Source organism: Ischnura elegans, chromosome 6 (genome assembly GCF_921293095.1).
Source record: "Ischnura elegans chromosome 6, ioIscEleg1.1, whole genome shotgun sequence".
Classification (NCBI taxonomy): Eukaryota; Metazoa; Arthropoda; class Insecta; order Odonata; family Coenagrionidae; genus Ischnura; species Ischnura elegans.
Window position 1 is genome coordinate 114,442,308 of NC_060251.1, and position 20,621 is coordinate 114,462,928.

General features: G+C 38.6%; 2 protein-coding genes across 2 annotated transcripts; one reads left to right on the forward strand and one right to left on the reverse strand.

Moving 5' to 3' along the window:
- The first annotated feature begins 980 nt into the window (after positions 1-980).
- Positions 981-11,447, forward strand: LOC124161524 (lambda-crystallin homolog). The gene is made up of 6 exons (XM_046537878.1): positions 981-1,312; positions 1,400-1,587; positions 1,692-1,900; positions 4,224-4,381; positions 7,688-7,830; positions 11,127-11,447. The coding sequence occupies exons 1-6, from the start codon at positions 1,275-1,277 to the stop codon at positions 11,336-11,338; spliced, it is 948 nt and encodes a 315-aa protein (XP_046393834.1). The 5' UTR covers positions 981-1,274; the 3' UTR covers positions 11,339-11,447.
- A 2,617-nt stretch (positions 11,448-14,064) lies between these two features.
- LOC124161525 (60S ribosomal protein L24) lies at positions 14,065-20,329 on the reverse strand. The gene is made up of 5 exons (XM_046537879.1): positions 20,242-20,329; positions 20,049-20,124; positions 19,721-19,968; positions 18,147-18,207; positions 14,065-14,181 (listed from the first exon to the last, which is right to left on the reverse strand). The coding sequence occupies exons 1-5, from the start codon at positions 20,244-20,246 to the stop codon at positions 14,107-14,109; spliced, it is 465 nt and encodes a 154-aa protein (XP_046393835.1). The 5' UTR covers positions 20,247-20,329; the 3' UTR covers positions 14,065-14,106.
- Positions 20,330-20,621: the final 292 nt, after the last annotated feature.

A 20,621-nucleotide genomic window follows, 5' to 3' on the forward strand; every position in this document is an offset into this window, starting at 1 on the left:
TTCTATTAGTAATATCAATCCAATTAAGTAAAATGGATTAAACTTAAAAATTTCTCTGAGCTCTGGGGGGGGGGGTTTATCCCCCAAAAACCCCATCCTTCGCTGCGCCACTGGTGAGAGGTACATATTTGGGTGGGTTAATGCTAACATGTTACATGCAATCTAGGAATTAGAGTGATATTGTCATATTTTTACAGCATCTCAGTGATAGTGGCAGCGAAGGAGAGGGAACTATTCCATCAAATGTAATGGGTAGTTTCAGCCAAGGGCGCTGTTAGAGCAGACCGAGAAGGGCACACTGTGCCTGACCATTTCCAACTGCTGGTGAATGAAGTATTATCGATTTTCTTTTGGGAGGAATTTTTCTTCCCCCTCCCTGGCGACTCACATGGTTTGAGCTGTCACCAATCCTGAGTTATCTCTGCATTCAAACGAAAAATAATAGACCTAAGTCCCCCCTTATCACATTCCTTTGATTGAAGAGCCGTTCGGGAAGTTGATGATAAGAGAGCTTAAGAATAATGACCTCCATCACTCAAACTTGGCAGATAAAAAAAAGTTCCTCCATGAAAACGTAACCGCCTCTCTCCCGCCCGCCCACCCTGTACAACTAAAACATTATCTCATGACATATTTTGGAGTACGTTGAGAATGGGAAATTTATCACCCCGTATCCGGAACCTATCCCACTGCAGGTTGCTTGTTTATCAATGCCGCCTTTGTCCTCCAAATTCGTTCATATATGGACAAGCATCAGGCCATTGACTTAACACAGACACCAAAGAGTTAGTACTTCTTTCGCAAATGGTCACTTAATAATAAAACACAAAATCGCTCGCTCGAACAAGCCGATCGTCTTTAGAACCGGCAGTCAGCGCATTCAATTTTGCGCGCTTCATTTTCAAACGGCACGATTTGCGTACCTTGGAATGCAGCAAGAAAAATATCTCTAGCAAGCGCTCGTAAATATCGGAAAATGCCAACAATTATGTCATTGAAACAAAACAGTGTAAAACTACTAGACTGGCGTGGCTAATGATGTATCTAAATATAGATAATGCGATTTGATAAATGACTCCCAGTGATACTACCAAGGGTGGATAGATAGACCTCGTCACTGATGAATGGCTTGTGTCAACGAGAGCAAAAAGAATGTCAGATAAGGAAAGAGGCTCATTGGAAGGAAAACGAGATCTCATCTTGTTCCCCCTTTACCTTGAGCGTTCCCCTCACGTGAACGGTCGTGGCATTCTGAAGTAGTAGAAAACTTCGCTATGGCAGCCCGCAAGGAAAAGATTGGAATTATCGGAAGGTAATGGATATATTCACTCTTTCATGTTGTAGTTAACATACATGCAATACAATTGAAGGAATTTACTTCGCTTCTTTTCGTAATTAGTGGACTGATCGGAAGGAGTTGGTCTATGCTCTTTGCAAGTGTTGGTTACGAGGTATGCATATACGACATTGATAAAAACCAAGTCGATAACGCCCTACAAGATGTAAGTCGGCAGCTGAAAACTTTGGAAAAAACGAAAATGCTGAGGGGTAAACTGACCGCAGCCCAGCAGTTCGCCTGCATCAAAGGTTTGCATTCATGGTTCTTCATGTCCTATGGAGGTTATGTAGAACTAGCTACTATAGTTTCTGAGACGAATTGTGAACTATATCCATTCATTTTCATTCCAAAGGTGCGACCAACTTAGAAATGTGCCTCAAGGGAGCTAAGTTTGTGCAAGAGTGTGTTCCAGAAAACCTTGCATTAAAACGTAAAGTGTTTCAAGAAGCGGACGAATTTGTTGCAGACGATACTATACTCTCCAGTTCTACGAGTACCTTTATGCCCTCACAATTTTCCGATCATCTTAATCACAAGAAACAGATAATTGTCTCTCACCCGGTAAGATATAAATAATAAATTTAATGCTTCGTACTAACCCCCAATTGCAAGTGTGTCCATATTGCCTTTTCAAGGTCCCCATCCACTGTCATTATCCCCTCACCTTCACCTAATTAGCATACTCAAACTTTAGCGGCACATTTGATTTTTGTAAAGAAGACAGGGCTGAAAATGAACTGGAATGATCTGTTTCAATAATAGCTGATATTTGTGCACACAGACTTTTTTATTGATCAAAATGGTTGCAAAGAAGTGATGCTAAAGATTCAGTTCTATGGATCACCCTTGAATCATTTAGATACCTAGGTGCTTGGCTCTATTCACAATGGTATAGCTTCAGTGGGCTTGTCATACGATCAACTTACATCATTCTCATGTAGCCAGTTGAAGCAAAAATAAGGTAAATTAAAATTACAATTGCTTTCTCCTCGAAGCTTATCAATTTAAAATGACTTGGTCCTTGATTGGCCAAAGAAATATTCCTGGTTTTTGAGTCAAAATTCCCAACATATGAGAGGACCACAAGCTTCCTGCCATTCTTCACCTGAGAATGCCAGCATGATAGCTGGCAAAACTGTTGTGGATTATTCAACAACATACGCAGATGCAGCCTGAAAATGTTTATGTTAGTATGTAATTATGATTCATACTGGTTGCCAATATCCCACATTGAATTCAACTTTCAAAAAAATTACAGTATGGGTTTCTGATGATTGTGATTGGCAACAAAATATCAGTGTATGCGACCCACGTACCACTCAACCTCTCCCAAAGCAACTTTCTGTCTGTTTGCTTGCTGTTAAGCCTGAATCACACGATTATTTTTTCTGTCCCTTCCGAGCAATAGCTTCAACAATGGCGGAATAATGACCATTTACCATGATGACTCTATAGTGGTCGAAATCTCGTCCCTTTTTCCATTACTTGGCACTTCCCTTTTTCTGTTGCTGATACTGTCGGTGATACCGTCTTTCAGCCAATCAGAACACACGGACACTAACAGCAATTGTAACACTATGCTTGGCTTTTAATCAAATGACAGTTGTAAGTATGGGAATTGACGGAATAACAATGGAAAAAGGGATACAGGGAATGACCATATGATGCAGAAAATGATGTGTCGAGAGGTCACTCTTTTGGTCCCTGAAAACCTATTGCTGGAATCACTTTGAAGTATGGAAAAAAAGATGTGATTCAAGCTGTAGCAATGAATACAACCCCTATAGTGACATTGTGGAAGTAATTTTCTTGATAAGGGAGGGTTTTTTTTCAGATTATCGATAGTATATAGGGTACTGTACATCATTGGCGTAACTAGGAATAAGCTTAAAGGAGGGATGGTTGCTTGGGGGGGCTGGTCGCACCCGGGAAAATTTTGAAAAATGAAATGCCTGGAAATACATTATACATAATTTTGGAGCTTAAAATTTGGCTTTAACTAGTGATTCTGTGGGAAACCATCACAACAGGGAAAACTATAAAATTTATCTGACGCTTTGGGAGGGTGGGGGGGGGGGGTCTATCTCACTCAGAGTTATGCCTCTGCTGATAGATATTTATAGATATTTTAACCCTTTTGCTGCTGTTCAATATCCGAAAACCTTCTCCTCACATGCGGCGAAAAGGTTAAAATGCGTTTCGTGAGCCCATGGAGCAGGTACTTCAGTAATGGGCGTGGTACACCCTCCAAAGGGTCGCTAATCTGGGACCCTATCCTCGACGAGCTAACCCACGCAGGACTGTCTCATCGACCCTACCAGCGGGGCTCGAAAAGTGACCGCTCTGACTGCAATTTGAAAATCAATCAATCAATCCGATCATCAAAAAATGATTGTTTTCATCGCACTCCTGCCAATCAAGTACATCTTTGAACCGTGTTTCTGCGATGATAAATAACGATTTTGTTAACTTAGCTAAAAACGTGGCTGCGGACCACCGGAAAATGGCCATTTTATCCAAGTTAACAATCGTTTTTTTTCATCGCAGAAACACAGTTCAAAGACGTACTTGGTTGCTTGATTGGCAGGAGTGCGATGAAAACACAATCTTTTTTTGATGATCGGATTGATTGATTGATTTTCAAATTGCAGTCAGAGCGGTCACTTTTCAGGAGGGAGGCCCTACCCCCCCCTGGTAGGGTCGATGAGACGGTCCTGCGTGGCTGAGCTCGTCGAGGAAAGGGTCCTGGATTAGTGGGTCCCTTCGAAGTGCTTTTGCGAAAGTCCATGGCAGGGCGGAAGAAAAAGAAGTACGTCCACAGCAGTCTGCTGTGCAAACGTACTAGGTACGTTCACAGCAGTGAAAGGGTTAATATGCATTTCAGGTCAACCCACCGTATTATGTTCCTCTGGTGGAAATAGTGCCTGCACCATGGACTGAACCATCTGTGGTCACGAGAACTAGAGCCATCATGGAAGAAATTGGTCAAGCACCCGTCACTCTCACCAGGGAAGTTGAAGGCTTTGCCCTGAACCGCATCCAGTGAGTACAAGTTCATATCTTATCCCTTCCCTGAGAAACTATCTAGCCAAAGTACAGTCACACCACATTTAGTGCAGTTGATTAGTTCAAGGATATATTTGTAATTATCAACTTCACATTGAAAGGGTTTAGTGCGTGGAATATCAAAAATATCAAGTAAATTTTGTACGTACGAGTTACATTCATGAAGTAAGTTCTATTTTGAAATAAAGTAGAGAACAAGTGCAGATATTTAAAATTGCTGCTACGCTTGAAATAATAACCATATTTGCATAAATTTTACAATAACTTCAGTGAAGTCCTGGTTCCACATTGCGATTTATTTTTACTATTTACATTGCATGCACATAGCTAGACTTCCCCATCCTTACGTTCACTAACAATGGAATTAGAGACTCATTATTGATTTTTTCCATGATATTCGGAATACTTACAAGCATTTTATTTGGCATCCTCCCTAACAAAAAATGCCTAAGAGATCAATTTCCACTAACCCAGTCACATGCTGCCGAACTCTGAGAAACTGATCCGGCCCAAGGACATATACATCCGAGGATTTAAAATGGGCAATGCATGTCCTGAAGGAAATTAACTAGATGGAAATATTTAACCATAGAAGAATTTCCCCACTTTTTGGCCTTATTTTTCATACTAGAATAATCCAAATTTCCCGTATCTCCAATAATTGAAAAGCTCAATCTTTATATGACTTGCATTGCTTCAAGTCAGAGAAGTCGCTTCATCAATTCATGTCAATTCTCCAAGCCCTTCAAATCAACGAGAACCTATCTACGTTCTCTGACACTAACCGACCGACTCCTCTGACCCACTGATTATTCAAAATTAGCCCCATATAGACACATTCAAGGAAACAATGGACAAAGTAGTGACCCGCTCACATGACCTAAGTTTGGAAGAGTCTATGGTTCCATGGAGAGCTAGGCTGGGATATCGTGAATATATGAGGGGAAAGCGCTACAGGTGCACAATAAAGTTGTATACGTTGACGGAAGCAAAGGGTTTGGCGCTGCAGGTCCTCCAACTTAGAAGTGTCTGGAAAAGGGCATTTAGAGAAGATGATAAACAAATGACGGAGGATCATTTTGACTGAGGCCAATCCTTTTATATGGATAACTTTTATAACAGTGTAGCCAAGTCTAGATTCCATCCAAATGGGAAACCTAACTTGACGGGGGCACTAAGGAGAGGCAGGAAAGTTATTCCTCTTGTGGTGCTCTGCTACGAATTAAAGAAAGGTGAGGTGGTGGAGGCCTTTCATGAGGATAAAATCTGTATCCTAAGGTGGAAGGATAAGAGGGAAGTGCGGATGATCAGCGCTGAATTCAGTGCAAAAAAATGAACGAATCTACGAAAAGACGAGGGTGCACGCCAAGAAAGCCACAGGCGGTGGTTGAATATAGCAATTACAATTGTGGCATCGATCATTGGGATCAAATGATGTCTGACTTTCCCATTGAAAGGAAATCCATCAAATGGTACTAAAAATTGGGAATCCACCTACTGAAATTACTGTTGCTGAACCGTTGTTTTTTATTCAAAGAAAATTTTTGGAAAATTCCTCTCATCGACTTTCTAATTCCAATTGTAGAATCTCTTATGACAATATCTGTACCTTCAATCCCTTTGAGGAGATAGTCATCCTAGCCCACCTCAACCAAAACCAAGGGCTTATTAGGACATTTCCCCGATTATATGAAAAGCACGAAAGACAGAAAAAACGAAAACAGAAGAGATGTAGGCAGTGCTTCAGGAAGAATGTCCGAAAGGAACTGGCCCCCCTACCATGAATATGAAAATAACATGCCCGTGCCCTAGTCTGGGACGAGCTGTACCCTCACCTAACCTTCAGGTTGAAGCACTGAGTGAGTGATGAACTTCACACTACTTTAAATTCCTTTAACATATGATGCAATACGAATGGTTGAATTTTTTTACATACTCCAGTTGTGATACCTGTCCTTTCCATGCTGGCTAATGGTGCTAACTGTTTATTTTCATTCTGACGGTACTCACTTTCTTGAAGAAAATGAACATCTAACTCCTCAAAAGCTGATGGATGTATTTTTTGCTGCATCCGTCTACTATTTTTGCTTCACCCAAGGACAGTAAAAAAAAAGGGTTCCATTTTTTGTTTGGCAGATTGCGTGCCTTGACTTTTTCTCTGAGCTTCGAAAAACTTTGAAATTTTTTCTTGTCCAAGCTGAAAGGTTTCCCATAGTTGGGTACAAGTTGTAATGTATACTTGTCTTAATGAACTGACACTAGAAATTCGTACAGGACTATATAATAGGTTTCGTAAAAATTGCCCATGATTGTTTTTTCCTAAAAGCACCAAATTCGTGCTTTCAGTCTGTTTTGAAAACATGATATGTACATAATTGAATGAGGTTGATCCTGTAACATATCACGCACTACCAATGTACTTTCATTTCATCAAACGTTTGGCATGATTTTAGATTGTCCCACAGATAAATTAACCATAGGTGCTAATGCACATTCTTCTCTCTCATTTTACTAAGCATGAGGTGTGTGTAACAATTTTTTTCCCAGAACTGATGAAATGCCAGACTACCTCCGTCATAATTAAGAAAGGGTAAAAAGTATTGCAGCAGGATTATTGATATGTTATGTACATACTTGATGATGGTGTAACAGCCGAAACCAGTCGAAATTTTTTAAAATTGTGGAAGTATCAGTGTCTTTTATTGCTAATTGAAGCAGGGTCTGGGCCATATAATATATAAGTAGTCATATACCCACGGATGGGCATACCTGGTGGGGGGGGCAGCTGCTCCCCCCCCCTGGAAGCAAAAATATGTAAATTTATTTCAAATCGAAATTTTTGAACAAATTTCTTTGTAATCCAAGAAAAGTGATATTAATATAAAACATGTGATCAAAATAAATATATTTTTTCCGAGCAAATAATTTTAAGAACCAATTAAGCGCTGTTATAGTTTTTTCATAATTTTGGTTTCGTTACCTTTACTGTGTTACAACTTGAACAACCACAGCTTGTCCCCCTCTAGTTTTGATCCTGGGTATGCCCTTGTACCCATGAATTGAAAAATGTGCAAAATAATACGTAGGAAATTAAATTTCAATTAAGATTACTTTCCACTATTTGAAGCTTAGATTGCTGATTGAATTTCAAGATAATGTTTTATATAAATGGTCATGTTCCATGGAATTCACGGGTAAAAATGTTATGATTTCTTTCAATAAAGTTACCTAACAAATGCATTTACTACAGGCTCGTGATTACTATAATATTTATATTCACAGGTATGCTATTCTCAATGAAGTTTGGAGGTTAGTAGCGGATGGCATTCTTGATGTCAAGGATATTGATAAAGTCATGTCTGAAGGTTTGGGCATGAGATATGCATTCCTGGGTCCCCTGGAAACAGCACATCTAAATGCTGAAGGTAAATTTATTGTTATTACTTAATAATTAGATGAATATTAATCTTTTCCTATCTACAAGTCACGTACCATCTCAGCAGTGGCATGAATTTTTTCATTATTTCTTTATCTCCGCAAGGTACCCATCAAGGTCATCACCCAAAGAAAGGAAATTCAAATGCAAATTTAAGTTAGAATGATACCTTGTACCGTATTAGGTGGAAGTTATTAATATTAGTTTAATATGACACTGCATTATTTTTGCACTAAGCATTTGATTGTTACAAGGCTGTGGGCATTGAAAATGTTGCTGTTACAGCGAAACGCATTGTTAAAAAAACTCACTAGGAATATTGCAATGTTTTACTTTAACTTATTTTATTTTATTCTCAAACCACCGAATACAGCTCATACTGACCATTTTACATCGGGGTACTCAACAAATGTAACTTGTAAACGTTCACAAACAACCATGCCCTGGACAGGGGAAACCTATCCAAGCGGGACTCGAACCCGCGGCCTCTTGTCTAGCAGGCGAGGACGTTACCCCACCGCCACCGTGGCCGGCGTCAGTTTTATCAAGTTAATGGGATAAATATTACCAAAAGTGTTAAATATAGCCTAGGAGTAGGCCACGAGTCGAATTCTAAGAGCACTCTTAGCCTGGCCCTTGGTGGTTAACGACACTTACCATAGTCTGTGAAAAAAAACTAGTTTCAGAAATGCTTAACCTTCTAACATTAATTGGCATTTGTATTTCCTGTCTCCAGATGTTTTCCTTCGAGTCCATTTATAACTACTCTTATATATTACAAGGTAATAGCCAGAGGGGTTCTCCCAAAAATGGGTGGATAATCAACCTCCTACCCTCCCCCAAAGCTTTTGGAGGGTTAATTTCATGGCCATAAAATTTCAGTGGAGGGGGTTCAGGTTTGTACCACTTGATTCGATCCCACTTATTATGGGCTTTCTGCCATGAGGTAACACTTTCAAATGAGGTCGTACTAAATACACCACCTGTACGAATGAACCTCCCCGTACTTTGTCCCTTTTCATGGCCTAAATGTATGAGTTAAATCATTTATACATAGCTCTTTTAAAAATTCCTGACACCCAAATGCCCATAACAGTATTGAAGAGATGTGAAAGTGACGGTGAGGGAGGTTGTTTGAAAGGAAAGGTGAAAGTTACTCGCAGACCCCAACTGAATGTCGTTAACCTTTTCCGTACTAAAGATGTAAGTATACATTTGGACGTTTCTTGACCCGGTAGATGAAAGCCGCATATTTTCATTGGAGATTTTCCCACGCAGGTGAAGGAATGCCGAATACATACGTTTCCTAGTTCTCCCCCTATTATGATGGTCACGGGTGTGCGATGTCTTTGTTTCGGGACCCAACACTGCGGGGCTTAGGCCGTACCCTCAAAATCGGGGAGCAGGTACCCGGATCCGTCGTCTTCTATTACCTCTCTTAGCAGTAAGGGAAAATAAGGTCATACAATAGCGTAGTTTCCTTCATCAAAGAAAACGAAAGGCATTGATTGCGATGCGTTACCCATCAGTGTATTCATAATATACAAATTATTTGGTTTTAGAAATACCGGTTTAGACGAATGGCAATGGTCAATTTTTATCCTCATTTGAAAAAGGCCAGATTGGCGCCCATGCGATGCCACTCCACGTGACGTCACAGGGACCTAGTTTCTATACAAGTAGATAGGAGTTTTCCATTGTCTGAGATTACCAATGCATGCATGAGGCAGAAAGCTCAGGGAAACATCTCTTAATAATCACCTATTAAAACTGCCTATGGTCGGAAAGTTTCCTGCTTTTGATAAGGTATTAATAATCCTTATTTAAGCCAAGCGCTACCTCCTACTCTGCTACCTGCTGGCATCCTGCATCGTATCAGCACTCAAAGCCTCGCCCCAAGGTGGCAGCGGGAACCAGAAATACGTCATATGGAGTTTTCCTGGCATTCATACTTAGAGGTCGCGTTTTCGCACACTTGAAAATTTTCACTTTTCATTTAATCGCGAAAAATAGATATCGTCATTTAAAAATCTAAATGCGTGAAGTAATGCTTGGAGTAATAATCTTTCGATTGAGGCAATAAAAAAATAATAGGAAACCACCCTAGTGTTTATCCAGTTATTTTGTGAAATAAGTATTTGTTCCTCTCTCAAAAAAAATAAACTAATAATTGAATTATTAGTCTTTTGAGCAGTATTTACAATTCTTCAACAAAATTCTACAATCAATATTAAATTATATCTCGATTTCAGTGAAAACATCAATATGGAAATTGTTGCTGCATTAAATGCGTCAATATTTATGGCAGAGCTTCATTCAAAATTTGACAATTCTCAGAATAAAACGAGGAATTCAATTCTAAGTCTGCAATTAACATTCAAGCAACAATTATCCATATAGCTAATTCATATAAACAAACCATGATTGACCGCGAAGCAATGCCGCAGGTAAGGTTATAAAACCCCGAAAGGAGCGAGCCCAGCTACCGTCGGAGATAATGCCGAGTCCCCACTAGGTAGGGTCGAAAAAGGTTGGTGCTGAGAGTGTGTGATTATCCGCAACACTCTTCTTTACGAATGTGCTTCAAAAATGCTCTATAAGGAGGGGACGGAAGAATCTCTCGGAGCTCAGTACAGCAGTCACGCTAAGGCGAGAACTTCACCGTCTCGAAAGGGTTAAGGTGTCCAAGTGGTAATATTAATATCTTATGAAAGCCGCGGCCGTGTATTTGGCAGTAAGTGCAAGTGTTCTTTATGTAGTCCCAAAAGAGAATGGTCACTTTCTCCTGCATCCTTGTAATTCATCAAAATAGATTTGCCCTGGCTGAAAAAGAGTCCACGTACCAGTGACGGCGTGCAACTACTTTGGTCCCAACATACCTCGAGCATCTGTGTATGTGGGTTTTGTCACGAGTTGCATGGGATTAGAGATGCGGGCAATATTCCTGTGCATTTGGGTATCAAGATAAAAAGGGAAGTACAGTGGTGTTTTATAGGCTAGTATAGTTAAAAACTGTAAAATATATTGTATTTCATTCTAATGTGTCCAATTTTTTCTCCCCAACTCATTCATGTTTACATTTCCCCATCGCTTCATAAATATGATGGGTACGTGTGTTTACTGAAGAGGGTCCCTTCTCGACTAATCATTTCCGTCAACTACAATTTCATAAAATGTGAATTGCTTGTGATCATATTTTGGTATCATAGAAAGATAAGCAAAACCCCTTGAACACAATGTTATTGCACTGGGCTGAAAAATTAACCCTCATCAATCTTTCCGCAGGTATGAAAAATTACTGCGAGCGATATGCTAATACCATATACGCTGTTAGTGAGACAATGGGTCCAACTCCAAAAATGGTTGGAGAGCAAGTTAATGTTGTGGATGAGCAGTTGTGTGCCATGGTTCCCGTCGAAAAACTCGCTGAGCGTCGCGCATGGAGGGACAAATGTCTGACAGCACTGTCCAAGTTGAAACAAGAAATGAAAGAATGAAGAATTTCAGATTGGTTTGATGGTCTGGAGGATGACAACTACCTGTCTTATGTAATAAGCATCAAAGAGTACAACAATAAAGTCACCAGTTTTTCTGTTTTATACTTAACCTTGGTGGAAAACTAATTTAATTCATACAAATGGAATTCCTTGTTCGTGCATGAATGTTGTATAATTATAACACTTCTTAAGGTTGACTATTTACATTAAAGAACTCTGCCTAGGTGTCATTACATTTTTATATATGTATTCAGGTTCATGATCATAGAACATATATAGAGCCTCATGAAGTTTCATGTGTACTATGGGGAAAAAGTATCCCAACAGACAATGTGCCACCCAACAGACTGTGAAACTTTCTTATTTAGTACAATTGAAATAACGCATAAAAAATAAAATGAGATCAAGCCGGAGGGGTGGATGCCTTGACATCAAGGCATCGGTCCTGTTACACTTCTCGGCCGTATTTAGTTCCCTAGCGTTGGCACTCTGTCTTGATCCTTTCTCCAGCGTCTTAGTCTTGTCCTACCCTTGGCGAAAAAACTGTTGGATTTTAACAGTTACTGTTGAATTTTCTACAGCAACTGTTGAAGTCCAACAGTAATTGTAGAAAATTCAACAGTAATTGTTAAAATCCAACAGTAACTGATAAAACCCATAACAGTTACTGTTGAAGTGCTTCTTATGGTTTCATCAGTTACTGTTGGGTTCAACAGTTACCGTTACATTTCGACTGTTGATGTCTATACTATTGCTGTGGAGTTTCAACACAATTTGAATATCAAACAGTCACCGTTGGATATTCAACAGTCGCTACTGGATGTCAACAGTTGATTTCTATACTATTAGTGATGAGTTTCCACACTATAACTCTTTGCAGAATTTGAGCAGTTTGTCCTCTTAAGAACATGATTTACTGCTCGCCTTCAATTGCTATAATAATGGAATGCTCTCAAACACAATGGAATTTTATAAACATGGAAAAGAAAAGCAGAACTCTCAAACCTCATGAAGAATAAGGAATTTTCCATGTTCATATCATAATTCATCGCCAAATTTTACCAAACTTCAACTCCCAAAAATAGAAAATTTACTTCTTTAAAACAAAGAATCCTTCAAGTATCCACAGCTACCCAGTCTCAGTAAACAGGCTAATACATCATGTTCAACTGAATAATAGAGAAACAAAATATAGGTACTTTTCTCAATATTTTCTTTTAGCACCCATATGCTCTGTAGTGTCTTGAAAACTAATCAAAGGTTTTCATAATTGCTGTAGGAAAAATTATTAAATTAAAATTCCACTTCATATTAAGACAATGAAGAATACTTCTGCAATGACAGAACCACACAATTAATGATACAAAGTGACGAGGAGGCAGCTCCAGTCCATCCCATTGGTCTAAATTTAATTTTTTCTCTTAAAATTTGATAATGAGCATTTCAACTAGTAAGGAATAACGTTGAGTAATTATGAAACTAATAGATCATATCATCATGAATAAAAATTTCTGTCAGCCTCCAGGGGCGGTCTACAGTGATTGGGGGCCCATCCTTATCATTCAAGTAACCTCCACCAGAAAATTTTAGGAAACTCCATGCCCGGAAATGGATTTTGATGCTGCAACGGCTCTGATGCGCAACGCAACGCATTAAATGCTAGATAATAGTTGATCAAAATTTCATAAGAATATACTACAAAAAGTGAGAATTTCACAGCTCAAAAAATTTAGTAATGGATTGTGGTTTTATTAACTATTTAGTGAATTTGATCCTTGAAACTGCACTAAAACCCAAAACACCTCTGAGGCCGCTTTCAGACGGGAAGACTTTTTGCCGGCTGCCGTGTACGGCGTGAAATACACAATTCTACCTTGAAGCCATTTTCAGACAAGATGGCTTTTCGTCAGCCGCTGTTCACGACACAAGCCGTGATATTGAGATTGCTTTCATCTGACACGAGACTGCATTTCACGGTGCCATGCCATGAACGGCGAAAAGTCGTCTCGTCTGTAAGCAGCCGAAAATAACCTTTTCAATTGACCCTTTCAAAAATGCATCAGGTTCTCTTGTATCTTCTGACACGTTTATTTATTTATAATCCTCTTATGCTTCGTACGTTGACAATAAAGCAACTAATGAAACCGTAGAATTTTATAATTGCAAAATAATTGTGGTCCAAGTGATCACCAGTATTTTTATTACACCTTTTGTATATCCTTCACGATGGATGGGAGAGTTGTGGGGGCCCCTTGGTGATGACCAGCCGACCTGACCAGACTACCCTTGTCAGCAGCCCTCATCAATATAAATACATACATACCTAGTTCATTTCCCATTGAAGTTATGCCTCGCAGTCACCAGCCACGTGAGTGGTGACTTTAGTAAACCCATTTCATTCCCAGATGGGAAACTGCATTTTCAGTAGAATCTGAGTTTTTCCTATCTATCAGTTTTGCATTTTCAGTATTAGACTGGAGCATCCTCCATTTTAATATTAAAGAAAGACATCATGAAGCAATCACTAACCAGTATCTGCAACTGCAGTTATGAAAAACTAACTATTTTAATCATGAACTAACCATTGAGCTTTACTCCTTCAGACTCTAAAATGTGATATCCAAATAATTGAAGCAATCTCATCCCTCTCAATTTTTTCTTGATAGCATTTGTCACCATGTCCAATATTTTAATGAGGGAAGAAGCTATAAATCACGACGCCACCATGAAGTTTATCAATTTATTTAGCGCAACATAGGACATACAAATTAACGTTTGCCACCAACCCTCGGAGCACTCTTCTGAGTAACCTTTGCCGCCTTCGTCTTTGGTGCAGGCTTAGCCTGAAAGAAAAATATAAATGAATCAGTGCGCAGAACAAAAATCCCACTTTGACAACCTCCAAGTCCATCGGGCGATTTGTCATCAAGCATATCATTGTACCACTCATGACATCCCATCAGGATTGAGAATTCTCAGATAGGATATTCATGAATAGCTAGGTGAAATTAAAAAAACTGAAATTGAGGCATACAATGTAGACATTCAAGTGCTGACAGTAAACGAGGATATGAAGAGTCTAGACAGGGTTCTCACTCAATCTAAATTTTAAAATTCACGTTTTTCCAGGTTTTCACGGTCTAAAGGTCTTCGAAATCACGATTTGTAGATAAACCATTTTAGGCAGAAATATTGACCACTTAACAATCATCGGCCGCACGTTAACTATAAATTTAACAAACGTGACAGGCGCCGCGAATGCAAACGCAGCAATGAAAGTGCTCTCTCTCCTGGCGTCACATATCATTTGTAAAAGTCAACTCCGGCTTAAGGTGGTGTGTGCTTAAGTGGGAAAATAGAGGGACCAGGGTGCCAGGGAAGTTAAGAAGTGTCTGAATTTTCGCAAGTGTTAATGAACACTTTGTTTACCAGTCTTCCGGCTTCAGTGCAGGCTTAAGACCAATGTGTCATCATGGCACACGGACCAATAATTGTGCTTTGAATATACGTGTCCAGATAAATCCGTGGCCATGTCTGCGCGTGAATGATCTTGAAATATGATCGAAATGTCCATTTTTATTTAAATCGGCCCATCGTAGTTCTACCATCGTAACATCAAGATTTTTAAGGTTTTATGACAAAATTCACATTCTTTCTTCCAGGTTTTTTCACGGCATACGAAATTCACGGCTTATTTACGATTTTAAGGTTTTCAAGGTTGAGTGAGAACCCTGCTAGAGCATCTTTCACTACCATTCAAAATTCAACGCATTATTCGTGATGCCTCTCCCCATCATTAGCCCGGATAATCAGGAGTATGCTGTACAATGAAAACTAATTACAGGCATCCCCCGAGTTACGTATGCCTCGACTTACGTAAATCCGTACTTACGTAAGTGATAACCGTACTTCAAGTGATTACGTTAATTTTCGAATGCGAGCGCGTTGAAGTAGATATTCGCTCGTACACTCAATGGCAGAGAAAATTTCGAATAGTTATCGAGTTTTTTACGTGCTAACCAATACAAAGTAACCCATTTTTATCATTCCTCGAAGGAATTTTCATTAATTTCTGTAGAAAATCGCTTATAAACCCCAAGTCAATAAATAACATGAAAATTAGCAGTTCTAGTGATGGAAGTGGTTGCGCCCACTTCTGTACGATACAGCTTGTCACGCAGCGTACACACCCAAACTCCGACTTTCAAATATTTAAAAATTGTATACTTAAGCTTGGACATTTCCATCTGTGGAAATAAAAGAAAACAAAGTTCGAGCCGAAATCTTTTTGCGGAAAGGAATTGGTTAGTACCCGCGTAAAGGCATTGACATTTTCGGCAAAGAACGCTACGAAAAAGTGAGGAAAAAGTTGACTGACGATATTAATTGCGTACTTGTTTACATATTTCTGGCGATTGGGTTGCCGTATTGTATTTTGCAAAGATTTTATTAAGCTGCATTTTCTCGTTCTCTCATATTGTGTGCCAATATAAATGAATACTGCATCATTGAAAGCAAGTTAGCTGAATAAAAGCTCACTTTTAATTAGCTTTATGCATTGGAAATACTCTTCTATGTTTCCAGCGAAGTAAATATTCAAATGATGATATTTTCACGTCATTTTATTGAGATGTGAGAATATGAAAGTATGTTTGCGTGCGTGAAAGATTACTGTGGCAATGAAACCGCCAGATTCATCAATCTACGTAAGATATAAAAGGCAGAGGATATAATGATTATAAGTAGGTAGAGAATACAAAATATGGGCCCTTAGTTCACAGTATAACATAATGAATCAATTTAAGTATTCAGTTTAGTAATGTAGCATTGAGATACCGTACTTTCCCGAATCCACGCGATCAGTCAACTCGTGGAATAATATTACGCATTTTGATTGGCAATGCTCGAGAGGAACTCTCAGACTATATTAATGTTATTGATTTTTTATCTAATAACGTAAGAATACGCGGAAGAGTTAATGAATATCGCAGTGAATTGAATGAAACTCCACCAAGAATGTACCGCAAACTTCTCCGCTGAGAATTTCACCGCACCGATCGAAATCTCTGGAGCACTAAGGCAAATGTTCGACTTACGTAAACTTCGACTTACGCAGAGTCTGCTGGAACGCATCCCTTACGTAACTCGGGGGATGCCTGTACATCATTCAACTGTTACCATTACACTTATTTGGGAGCATGGCATTTGGAAAAAAACATATTGACCCTTTATACAAAGTATTTCAGATTTTGACTCATTGGCAAGTGTAGAAAATTAATCCATATTTGTCACATGTTTATTTTTAAATGATGATTTTTATTTTCTCATTTATTATACTCAATAAAAAAAATGAAAATTTCATTCCCCTGAAGCAACTTCGATCCTCTGACAATCAGCTATGGCATCTCATTAAACCTGGCTTTGGAGGAAAGACTTACAGTAAACACTTTTAATGATACTATTTGCATTAATGTTTCAGATATTGTATTTTAATACAGTAAACTCCAGATTATCGAGGATAATGATAAGTAGAGGTGGCATGAATAATCAGAAAATACAGATATCTGAACTTTCACTTTATTATAATGTACGTCAAATGAAGTATTATTCAATGAGACTGTTATTTTAGATTGCTTCCAGAGAGAGATGGGCAAAATTCCACCATAATCGATTGATCGTATCAAATGATTATCGGTTCACAAGCATCGATTCTAAAAATTGGAATGGCATAATCGATTATTTTGAAAATCAGTAGAATCATATGATTTTTAGTAGGCATCGAATCATATGATTCTACTGATTATGTGCAGACAATGAATCATACGATTACACCAATTCTATGTTAGATAATCGCGAGGATATCATACAATTTTTCGATACGAATTTTCACTATCACTTGCAATTCTAATATACTGCCATATAATTGCTATATAAAAATGCAGCCACTGGTACTTGATTATCACGTGATTATAGATATATCAAAACAACAACTGGTGCCGCCGATTTGTTCAAGCGAAGATCGAATCGAAAATCAATGATTTTCACCCATCACTACTTCCAGGTGTCAATGAGAGCTTACTCCACCTGATGTTTTGATAGTGTCACCGTACTTGCATTATAAAAGCTCCATATACCACAGTAAACTGTTAATCATTAAGTGCAGGAGAGCCCTTGACTGTGACTATTGCCATCTCTACTCCCTGCGTCTCCCCTTTCACTTCCCAGACAGCCTACTCTTACTTCACTTCCTTTCTCTTTACCATGACCTTGACTGGTCGTGGCATGCACATGGAGTTCCATTGAAGAGAGGATTGTTTCCTTTTCAATTTTTCAATATTATGTGGTGAAGGAACAGTAATTTGCAATTGGAATCCACAATTACGAGTGATTCCTGTTTTTTTTCAAAGAGAACACACAAGACATTTTCTAATGAATAATGATAACCAAATACACATATATTTAAGCACGAACAAAACATTTTCTGTGCGTAATGAAGGACTACAGAAGTAATTATATTTCCAAGAGAAGCAGAAATGGTGGCATAAACTTTGTCCTTAAACTTTTGGGAGTGACTGTGCATTAGGTTGAATTGAAAGCAAAGAAATTACAAATGGTGCAAGTGAATAACCATATTAAACTGAAGTCATCAGACTCCTAATGTCACCGTTCACAGCTTGATTTGATTCTAACCTTTTAATATTGGTGTACTTGTATATACATGCCAGACACCTGACCATGCGGACATGCTAGACATTTTCAGATAAAACTAATACAGAAGAGAATCATTTGAAAACGAAGGTGTTCATACCTTAGCGGGTTGTGTTGCCTTCTTGGCCTGTTTAACAGCCTTCTTCTGCTCCTTGGCAGCCCTGCAAGTGGAAGAGAGTTGGTTTAATTTCTGCTCAAGGCTTTAGCAGCACTGCTGTTGTGACACAACAATATTTCTCACACAAATATATTGCTGTTACAACAATTAAAATATGATAAATACAGTACTTTTCTCAAATTTCGGATTAGTAACTTTTGCAGAGTAGCAACCATGATAGATGACATATAATGCCATGCTAATGCCACATTGGGTTGGGTCGAGCTATGGTGTTTCTATAAAGTACATCATCCTCCTAATTGTAAATGATGTAAAATTCGAGCAAATGGAAATCGAAATTTGATGTGGGCAGGTTGCATTATGTCCGGGTGGTTTGGGTTGGGGCATAGTGTTCACATAAATGACACATATTTGTTCTTGTAGACTGCACAAAATCAAAGCAAATGGATATCGAAATTTTGATGTGGGCGGGTTGAATTATACTGGAGTGGGTTCGGTCAGGTCATGGTGTTTCTGTAACAAATTATGTTTTCCCTTGCAATTAGCACAAAAATATAAAAATTTCCTCGCATTTCTTTCATATTGCTAAGCCACTAGTCCACTCAATCAACATTTGTCATCTGCTATGGAAGCCGATGTAAATGATCTACCATTAACTCATTAAGACAAGTAGCAAATATATAATTAATTTAAATGTAGTTGCAGAACTTCCACGCACTCCCAGGGTTGTTTAGAATGTGAAATAAATTTTATGAAGATCCGATAAAAATAAGCAAAACGTCATAATTACACAGACATCACTTATTCTAGATTATGCGTCAGCTACCAACTGATGAAGTAAAATTTATGCCAGACATGTTTTGAGCCAAATAAAAACCAAGTAGCCTAAACTTGCGAGTATTAGGATTTAATAGGTGGTCGATTAGAGATTATTCTTTCACAAACAGAAGAGAGAAATGGGAGTACGGAGATGGGTCGATAGTTTGATGCAGCACTTATTGCGCAAGATTTAAGTATGGGGATAAAATTAGCAGTTTTCCATATTTCACATTCCGAGAAACTGTAACTGACATAACTCGCATGGGATAAAAAAAGAGGACGAGGAGAGGTACCCCACTAACTATGTCAAAGCTTGAGCCAAAAGGGCAATGCATTTAAGTTATTTTCGATAAACAGCTAAAGATTAAGGTAATAATGAAACCTCTACCTAAAAGCTACAATTAACAAATCCACACCGGAACAGCACTCAACGATGTTCGCCTATGTGAACTATTTAAAGTCATTAGTAAACTCTAGGCGAACTTGGAAGATTACCGAATAAGCGTTAAGTGGCAATGCACAAAATAAAATTATGAAACATTTTACAAACTCCTCATACGGATTACCAAACACATACAACGCCAAAAGCGTGGGTTCAATAAAGTAAACATTTTCAGTTATTCCGAGCCTGGCAGTAGGAAACCTTACATTCTTTAAAGCAGCTCTTAATGTTCGGTCCAAAAAATTAGCAAGCTTGCTAGTATATTTTGGAGGAGGAAACAAGATGGTTACGGTACCTGATAGCCTGTTCTCGCTGGGCTTTCCTCACTTCTGGTTTCATGTTCCTCTTAGCCATAATATCAGTAAGAGAGGCACCGACGATGGCACGTTGGAATTTTTGCGTCCTCCTCGTCCTCTTCTTGGCCTGTTCCTCCTCCTGACCCTTCTTGTGTTTTCTTCTGTACAGCACTGTCCATGTTACTTTACGAGGATTCCTCTTCATTAAATGTGAAGATTCGCATTTTGCGTTCAGGAAAGTAAATATCTAAAAACAAGGTGTAATTCGTGAACATATTGCATGAGCTATGAAAATAATAACAAAGGCAACGTGAGTTATTACAGTACCTTTCCGTCAGCTTTGACCATGGTTTTTCCATGGCCGGGATATATTTTATACCCGCTATAGGCACAAAGTCCGATCCTGTAAAGAGATAAAATTGATTATATTAAAAAGAAGCACAATGAAATGGGATATTAAAATGCAAAGATGCATTAAATAAGTAAAGATTGAACAATCTGAAAATCCACATGCCCTTACTTCATTTTGGAGGCCGGAAGAAGAATTCGATACTGACGTTAGAAAAAATGACACGCGAAAGCAAATCGACGGTATTATCGATAGTAAGTTCGATATAGAAAGTCGATGTCAATCGAGTTTATATCGATCAGTCGATATCATTGTAAAAAATGAGCGCCAACTTTAATTGTCAATCTTCGAGCCACACGAGTAAAATTCCAATCTATCTTATAATATCTTCCAATACTACTTCAGAAAAAGATGCATTTTTAAAATTTAAATATCATACTTTTAGTCAACTAGCAACGTAGCCGTTACACAAAGGAGTTTTTCATTTATTTGGATTGCTTCCGTAACTCCAACTTTTAAAATAAAAGTATATTGTTTTTCCAATTAGATCA

What these genes read in the sequence shown, in the direction of transcription:
- LOC124161525 (XM_046537879.1), bottom strand. An exon ending in TGGTCAAAGCTGACGGAAAG is followed by an intron (nt 19,969 to 20,048) that starts GTACTGTAATAA and finishes CCTTGTTTTTAG; the next exon opens with ATATTTACTTTCCTGAACGC. An exon ending in CAGCGAGAACAGGCTATCAG is followed by an intron (nt 18,208 to 19,720) that starts GTACCGTAACCA and finishes TTCCACTTGCAG; the next exon opens with GGCTGCCAAGGAGCAGAAGA.
- LOC124161524 (XM_046537878.1), top strand. Translation starts at nt 1,275, where the DNA reads ATGGCAGCCCGCAAGGAAAAGATTGGAATTATCGGAAG. An exon ending in GCAGTTCGCCTGCATCAAAG is followed by an intron (nt 1,588 to 1,691) that starts GTTTGCATTCAT and finishes TTCATTCCAAAG; the next exon opens with GTGCGACCAACTTAGAAATG. An exon ending in AGCACATCTAAATGCTGAAG is followed by an intron (nt 7,831 to 11,126) that starts GTAAATTTATTG and finishes ATCTTTCCGCAG; the next exon opens with GTATGAAAAATTACTGCGAG.